This window comes from Arachis ipaensis, chromosome B04, assembly GCF_000816755.2.
Source record: "Arachis ipaensis cultivar K30076 chromosome B04, Araip1.1, whole genome shotgun sequence".
Lineage (NCBI taxonomy): Eukaryota > Viridiplantae > Streptophyta > Magnoliopsida > Fabales > Fabaceae > Arachis > Arachis ipaensis.
Genome location: NC_029788.2, coordinates 3,060,672 through 3,068,549, shown reverse-complemented (window position 1 = coordinate 3,068,549; position 7,878 = coordinate 3,060,672). Strand labels below are relative to the sequence as shown.

The following is a 7,878-nucleotide window of genomic DNA, read 5'->3' as shown; positions in this document are numbered from 1 at the left end:
TTGATTGCTTTCTAAATCAAATGTATGGATTTGTATATGAAGACTTCTTTTTGTTTTATTTCAACTCTCTTTCGCCTCTCTTTTACAAAATTATCTCATCTCTAAATTTATTTTATTTAATTAGAAAAGTAAAAATAAATGTTTAAAATTGACCGGGGGATAGGTGTATACTATACTTGAGCAGAGGATCTTTGACATGTAAAGCTATCTTGTTTGTTTATTTAGAAGATATAAATTATTGAATGGAGACACTGGGCAACATGTTCGCCTACGGAAGGTACATTAATGTATGTGTTAGGTGGCTGAACCCAAATTTGAGCAACTCAAGGACAAAAAATATTTGTTAGTATGTGTGTTTTGATAAACGTTTATGAACAAATATTAAGATGTTAATATGAATGTATTTTACATAATTAATTAATTGAGATGAGAAAGCAATGATGAAAGCACAAACAGTCAATTATATTTAAAAAAATCACGGATAAATCAAATAAGAAAATTTTAAAATGTATCGATATACTGATGTTTCAATAATTTTTAACCATTAATCTTAATTATAAAAAATATATATCATTATATAATTAAGATGCTGGCTTTTCATTGTATTTTCTCTATTTTTCTTTATGCAGAGTGTAAAGTAAAAAAAGGACCTTGTTAATTATGTGGTTACAGTTCAATTCCTTTGTTATTTTATTAAATAGAAAAGAAAAATTGGTTCCAGAAGACATGAACGTGGCATATGGTATTAGGCTAGCAGAACTTTTGGACACTCTAGTAGGTTTTGTTGGACTTAGTTGACCGGCAGAATCTTCTATGAAAGCCAAGTTTTCAGGCTCTGATTGCCTAGATGGAGATAATACCTTTGAGAGGACTCTTGAACTTGATTTCTGTGGACTTTCTCTGATAACAGTAGTCCTTAGCTTTGAGAGATGAGATCCTCTGCGGCCAAGCTTGTGTTTCGCTGTGTTCCTAGATCGCCCTTTTGAATTGGCTTCTTGTCAGCCCTCATCTGATGATGTCTCCTCCTGGTGAATAGATTCACTTGACACTGGTGGACTATACATAGGGACATTATTGCCATTTTCGTTCATAACTTCATAATCCACCATGCCAGATCTTTCTTTTGTTTTGTTTTCTGCCATACCAGTAGCATATTCCAAGCCATTATAGACAACACCCACATTGCTTGGTGCATCTTCAAGTTGAAGGTTTTGTTCACTTATTGGTAGAAGTATCTAAAAGATTAGAGATATAATCGACAACTTGCATAATGAGGCAACACAATAGAAATTTTACAAAACAAAGGTAGCAGCAGTTTATAACAATAAAGCAATTAATGTCAAATATATAAGGTAACACCATGTAAAAATTTGGCAGAGAACCTTCCCACGCTGCTGTTTTCTCTGAGCTTGTTCATTTCCATTAGAATCAAGCTCGGGACTTATAAAATCCAGAAGATCTGACACACTGCATTAAAAGAGTCACAGTTTTTTGGTGCCCTGAATACAACAATCAACAGAAATTCTTCATGGCATAGGCATCTAAACTATTTTGAAGAGGAGAGTCATTGTAACCTACTTCAAAGCAAGCTCGTATTATTGCATACAATAGTAAAAGACAGAAAGGTCCCCATAGCTTTTTATTGTGTCAGGATGATCAAGCCCAAGCTCCCTCTCATTTATATCAACCGCCTTTTGCTGATATATTGTGGCCTAAATAAGCAAAACTCGAACAAGTTCATTAACAACAATAATGATGGATAGACTCTAATTTCTACAGTACATGAGAAGCAAATATAACAGAATCTTCACATGATTACCATAACTTGCTTGGTAAAGAACCACATCTAAAAGATTATAGGCACTTGCAGTAATTCGATGATAGGTACATCAAACAGCCATCATCTTCACCAATGCCTGCAATTAAATAGACAAGTGTGTATAGAAAATAAAAGATCATGCTTAAGGCAGATAACAAACAAGATGATAATAGTCAAACCACAAGATGATAACCCAAAATAATGCTTTAAACTGCAAGTTCCAACATTATTTTGAGACGACTTAAAGCATAGCTAGTGCAAGAGAGGTAAATTTATTAAGCATAAGATGATGATAGTCAAATCATATTATTAGGTCATGATTAATAAAATTTATACAAGGCATAAATAGGTGGGAAGATAATTCATGGCAGCAACAATGCCAGGAATATTTTTCTGAACACAAATAAAAAAAAAAAGCAAAAAACATATATAGGAATGGCATTAAGCAAAAGAAGAACTCACGGCAAGATGGAGTGTTGGGAACAAACTGTGCCATTCCTCCAAACTCAAACTACACATACAAGTTTTAAACCAAGGATCAGATTGGCACCTTTTCCTACTTTCCATCAACTGCATTTCACAAAGCCGCTGGAGGATTTGGAGGACTCAATATCTATCACAGATCTGTCATCCCAATCCCTTATCCAAACCCTGCTGGTGATTTCACTTTGCTCATTGGTGATTGGTTCAAGACCAACCACAAGGTAATTAACCAACCAGGATTATTACACTTTGCTCCATTCTTGATGAATCATAAAGAAATTGAATGTTAGTCTTCTTGATTGCAGACATTAAGGCAGACTTTGGATTAAAGCAAAAATTGACAAAATTAACAACAACGAATCTAAAATCACAGAAATTAAAGTAAATCACATTAATTACAGAAATCACTACAGTGCTATAATAATTAAAAGAAATCACAGAGGGGGGTTACCGGAAGGGAGAGGCTGACGACGGTGACGAAGAACGAGAAAGACGGCGACGCTCTCTGACGCGACGACGTTCTCCTCGACTGGGTGAGGCGCGCGACGAATGCTGCGGTGACCTTGGCAGGGCGCCATGGAGAAAAAGAAGGAAGAGGATGGAGAAGGGAGCTGTCAAAGAAAATCGGGAGCCGAGTGTGAAGGAGAAGAGACAAAGAAGAGACTATGGCAGTGAGTCTGAGATTTGAAGGTTGGGTGGGAAACCCAGGAACATTTTGATATTTTTTTAGTACGGTTTAAATTTGTTTTTTTTTTTTTTTTTGGGTATGAATAATTAAAAGATCACAGAGGGGGGTTACCGGAAGGGAGAGGCTGACGACGGTGACGAAGAACGAGAAAGACGGCGACGCTCTCTGACGCGACGACGTTCTCCTCGACTGGGTGAGGCGCGCGACGAATGCTGCGGTGACCTTGGCAGGGCGCCATGGAGAAAAAGAAGGAAGAGGATGGAGAAGGGAGCTGTCAAAGAAAATCGGGAGCCGAGTGTGAAGGAGAAGAGACAAAGAAGAGACTATGGCAGTGAGTCTGAGATTTGAAGGTTGGGTGGGAAACCCAGGAACATTTTGATATTTTTTTAGTACGGTTTAAATTTGTTTTTTTTTTTTTTTTTGGGTATGAATGATTAACTAGGGTTCATGAAAAATGTCAATAAAATTGAAATAATTTCTTTTAGTATAGATAAATAATTAAATGTGTTTTTGTTTTTGTTTTTTAAATTATTTAAATTTTGACACAGTAAAATTAAATTATTTGATTAATTTAAAAGTGTAATTTGTTGTCTAACATAAAAAAAATATTTAAGTCTTTTAAAAAATTAAATAAATTTTTTTTATTTTTATTAAATTATAAGGGTGTTTTAGTAAAATTAGTGATATAATATATATATTTTTTAAAAAATTAGATGTCGATGTGGAAAATAAATTCTACATAACTTATTGTTATTTGTCCATATTTTAAACGTATCGGTAGGTATGAATTTATGGTTGTACCGTAGCAAACATCTATAATTTATTATTATATTAACTGAAATTGATTGATATGACTATTATAATTTTCTACTATTTCTCGTATTATTTATACAGGAGAATAACATTTAATTTAATTAGATATAATCTTTGTTTTGAACGGTTACTAAACTTGAAATGCATTCTATTATTCACGTTGTTTATTCAATTAGTGGAATTGATTTATAAGATCAAAATGAATATATATTGAGAAAAGTAAAACACTATTGTTGATTTGCTATGATATTTGTTTTTGAGTTTGATTGCCTATTACAAACTGTAGACAAACCTAACATCAATTATTGGAAACCCCATACACAAAGACACATAGATATAGATATAGGCATTAGAATGGCACCATAACCACCATAACCACCATAACAACTTGTTGTTCATCAGCACCTCCCAATTCCCAGAAACTCATTAAATAACTCCGGTGATAGTGACTAAGACACTTTCCTCAAACAGGTATTCTTCCCAGCGGTTCCACAATTAATGCAATGCTTCAAATCCTATCCATTACTCTCTCTTCACTATTCACTATTCACTTCCACTCCTAAACTGGCAGATACCTCCATTTACTGTTTCCTTTCCTCACAACCCCACTTTCCAAAATCTTTTCTTTCTTTCAAGTATTCAACACTACTAGACTATACATCAATCTTCAAATCTTGGGTATGCAGTTTTCTTAACCAAAGATTTTGAGTTCAAACTTTTGGATATACTATTGTATCAATAAGCAAAAGTGAGAAACTTTATTGTCACAAAAATAAATAAATAAATAAAGGTTGGCTATTTTTGTTTTTTTATGTGGAACATTCAACAAAGTGAGCTTGGAAGAGTTGCAATTTGTTGAATGCTGTTTTTTATTTTTTTTATGATTGCATGAATGGATTCTGTTTGTGGATTGGTTCAGAGATTACAAGACAGAACAGAGCAGAATCACCAGAGCTTGTAATTGGAGGTAACACAAAATTCAACAACATTAAAAATTGGTCTCAAAAACTTTAATTTTCTTCATGTGACATATTCAGCATCATCATGAAACTTCGCAAATAGAAAATCCAAAAAAAAAAATAAATAAATAATGAAGCATTCATGTAAATTACTAACATTAATGGATTCTTTTTGTGTATTGGTTCAGGTGCAGAATCAGTAGCAGAGATTTTGATTGGAGCCAAACACACAAAATCCAATTTTTGTGTCAAATTCCAATATTTCTAAATCAACTAAAACAGTTAAACTCATGCATACACATGAAGCTTCGGAGAAACAGAGAAAAAAACAGAGAAGCATAACATGAAGAACAGCACCAATTGCAGAACCTTTAGAGCTTCGAATTGAAGGTGAAAAGTTAAAAAAAAAATAACGCGTTTTTCCCCCTTACATTCAAAAAGTTTCCGAATTTAACTAAAGTTTGGTTCAAATTGCAGAGAAACAGAGCAAAGAACAACATGAAGGTGAAGAAGTTAAAGAGTTCCTCTGTTTTTTCAGCTACAGTAGTTTTTAGCGTTATGTCCCTGTTCTTCTTCGTTGAGTTCAGTTCTGCTTTGAGTTCAAGCACTGAAAAGTTGAGTTCAAGAACCGAATGGTTATCGTTGCTTCAACTTCGATCTTCATTGGGTATAAGAGCAAAAAACTGGCCAAGAAAAACCGAACCGTGCCGGAACTGGACCGGGATTCATTGCAAAACGGGTTCAGTTATCGGAATCAACATTTCCGGTTTCAGAAGAACACATAAAGCTAGTCTTCACCCAAGTTTCTCAGTTGATGCACTTGCCAATTTTACCCGTTTAGCTTCCTTCAATGCTTCAGGTTTTGTGCTTAATGGTTCTATTCCTGAGTGGTTTGGTGACAAAAGCAATAACAACTACCTTGGTGCACTCCAGGTGCTTGATTTAAGTTCTTGCTCAATAACTGGCTCTATTCCTGAGTCAATTGGTGGTTTGATTTTGTTGAAGTCTGTGTTACTTTCTGGGAATAGCTTAACTGGTAGAATGCCTTCAGGTTTGGGAATGTTGTCTAATTTATCTGTGCTTGATCTCTCAGGAAATGAACTTTCTGGGTCTATTCCTGATTCATTGTTTTCACTTGGTAACCTCACAAGTCTTAATCTTTCTTCCAATTACTTATCTGGGAATGTTCCGAATCAACTTAGTAACCTTTCAGGGCTTGAAACTTTGGACCTTTCCAACAATGCACTAACTGGTAATGTGCCTAGTGTCTTGTTTTCTCGCCTTTCGAAACTTCGAGTTCTCAATTTGAGTGGTAACTTTATTGATGGTGATCTTCCTGATACTTTGTGGTCATTACCGAGCTTGCGTTTCGTTGATGTGTCCAACAACAACCTTACCGGTCCTCTACCGAAGTTTTTCGGTTCAAATACTAGTTCTACTGATGCCACATTCAATCTCTCAAACAACTTATTCTTTGGAACTCTAAATATTTCGGCTAAGAAGTTTAGAATGATTGATCTGTCTGGTAATTATTTGGAAGGCGAGGTGCAAGGTGTTAGTCTTAGTAATGTTAGTTTAGCTAGGAATTGCCTGGAGGATGTTCCAAATCAGAGGGATGTTAGTGTTTGTAGAGTGTTTTATGAGAAGAGAAATTTACCCTTTCCATCAAATTCGACAATGGAAAAATCTTCCAGAAAGAAACTGATATTCATACTGGTAGGTGTATTTGGTGGACTTGGCTTTATTTTGCTTCTGGCATTGGTCCTCATACTGTTCTTAAAACTATGTGGCAATCATAAAAGCTTGGAAGTTCAAAGGGGAACCGAAAGTGGAGGGCCTGTTCCAGTAGGGGAGAGTCCTGTGCCGCCTAAAGACCTTGCATTCCACATTGCTGTCGGGGAATCATTTACTTATGAGCAAATTCTCAAGTTGACTGGTAATTTTGCTGAAGAAAATGTCATCAAGCATGGTCATTCTGGAGACCTCTTCTGGGGAGTAATGGAAAATGGAGCTACTGTTGTCATCAAAAAGGTAGATTTGAGTTTGTTCAAGAGAGAATCATATGTTGTGGAGTTGGAATTATTAAGCAAGGTTTCACATGCAAGATTGATCCCAATCTTGGGACATTGCTTGGAGAATGACAATGAGAAATGTATAGTTTACAAGTATATGCCAAATGGAGATTTGGCAAGTTCTTTGCAGAGAGTCACCGATGCAGATGGTAAATCGAAGTCCCTTGATTGGATCACGAGATTGAAAATCGCTACAGGAGCTGCCGAAGGCCTTGCTTATCTACATGATTGCAGCCCTCCCCTCGCTCACAGGTAGTTAACACCAAATATAATCTAGACTCTTTATTGTTATTTCATCATGAAGGAAATGAATCTATTGGCAAAATGTGATTGAGTTTATGATATGCTGTCAAAGTGTCATTTTATGCTGCATTTTCAATTTTTTGTTACATCATGGTGCCTTGCAAATTACTGAAATTTACTTTTGATTTTGTGAAGAGATGTTCAAGCTAGCAGCATACTTCTTGATGATAAATTTGAGGTGCGACTTGGAAGTTTGAGTGAGGTTACCACCCAAGGAGATGTCCATCCTGGTGTCATGAACAGGCTGTTCAGCAAGCCATCGTAAGTTTCGAATTCTTTAACAGACAAAGACATAAAAACAGCTGAATCTATTACAATAATTGAATATTAAACCTGAAGAGGTACCGTCATGATTTATAAATATATTGAATCTTAGCATTTAGTTTGAATGGATGCTGATATTTAAGTTTACTGTTACATTTTTATGTTCACTCAAAGTTGTAACCAGTATTTTCATCTTTGTAATTTTGCAGATCTTCTAATCAACCAAATTTTGGTAAGTAAACTTGTTTACCCTTTCTAGTTAGTTTTCATCCAAGTGTTGATGGAAGAGATTTAAATGCAGCACATTAGTCCCATTGAACAACTTTTAGTGATCCTGCTACTACATACATTGGCATGAAATTTTTTCAAGAGAACTAATATGCATTTCTTATTGCTTTGGCAATGATCAGGCACATCATCAGTAACTTGGGCAGGTGATGTATATGGTTTTGGTAAGATTTTGCTCGAGCTTATTAC

At 35.2% G+C, this 7,878-nt stretch overlaps 1 protein-coding gene and 1 long non-coding RNA gene across 2 annotated transcripts in view; one reads left to right on the top strand and one right to left on the bottom strand.

Moving 5' to 3' along the window:
* Window positions 1,353-2,508, bottom strand: LOC107637508. Its single transcript, XR_001619403.2, has 3 exons — window positions 2,370-2,508; window positions 1,820-1,916; window positions 1,353-1,712 (listed from the first exon to the last, which is right to left on the bottom strand). It is a non-coding gene; the product is annotated as an uncharacterized LOC107637508 (long non-coding RNA).
* LOC107635843 (probable LRR receptor-like serine/threonine-protein kinase At2g16250) overlaps window positions 4,098-7,878 on the top strand; it is a 4,075-nt gene continuing 294 nt past the window's right edge. Inside the window, exons 1-7 of the mRNA XM_016339404.2 lie at window positions 4,098-4,481; window positions 4,723-4,770; window positions 4,951-5,152; window positions 5,240-7,086; window positions 7,273-7,398; window positions 7,611-7,633; window positions 7,812-7,873. Of these exons, the coding sequence (XP_016194890.1) occupies window positions 5,261-7,086; window positions 7,273-7,398; window positions 7,611-7,633; window positions 7,812-7,873 (2,037 nt within the window). The 5' untranslated portion in view covers window positions 4,098-4,481; window positions 4,723-4,770; window positions 4,951-5,152; window positions 5,240-5,260. The remainder of the gene's footprint in view (window positions 4,482-4,722; window positions 4,771-4,950; window positions 5,153-5,239; window positions 7,087-7,272; window positions 7,399-7,610; window positions 7,634-7,811; window positions 7,874-7,878) is intronic.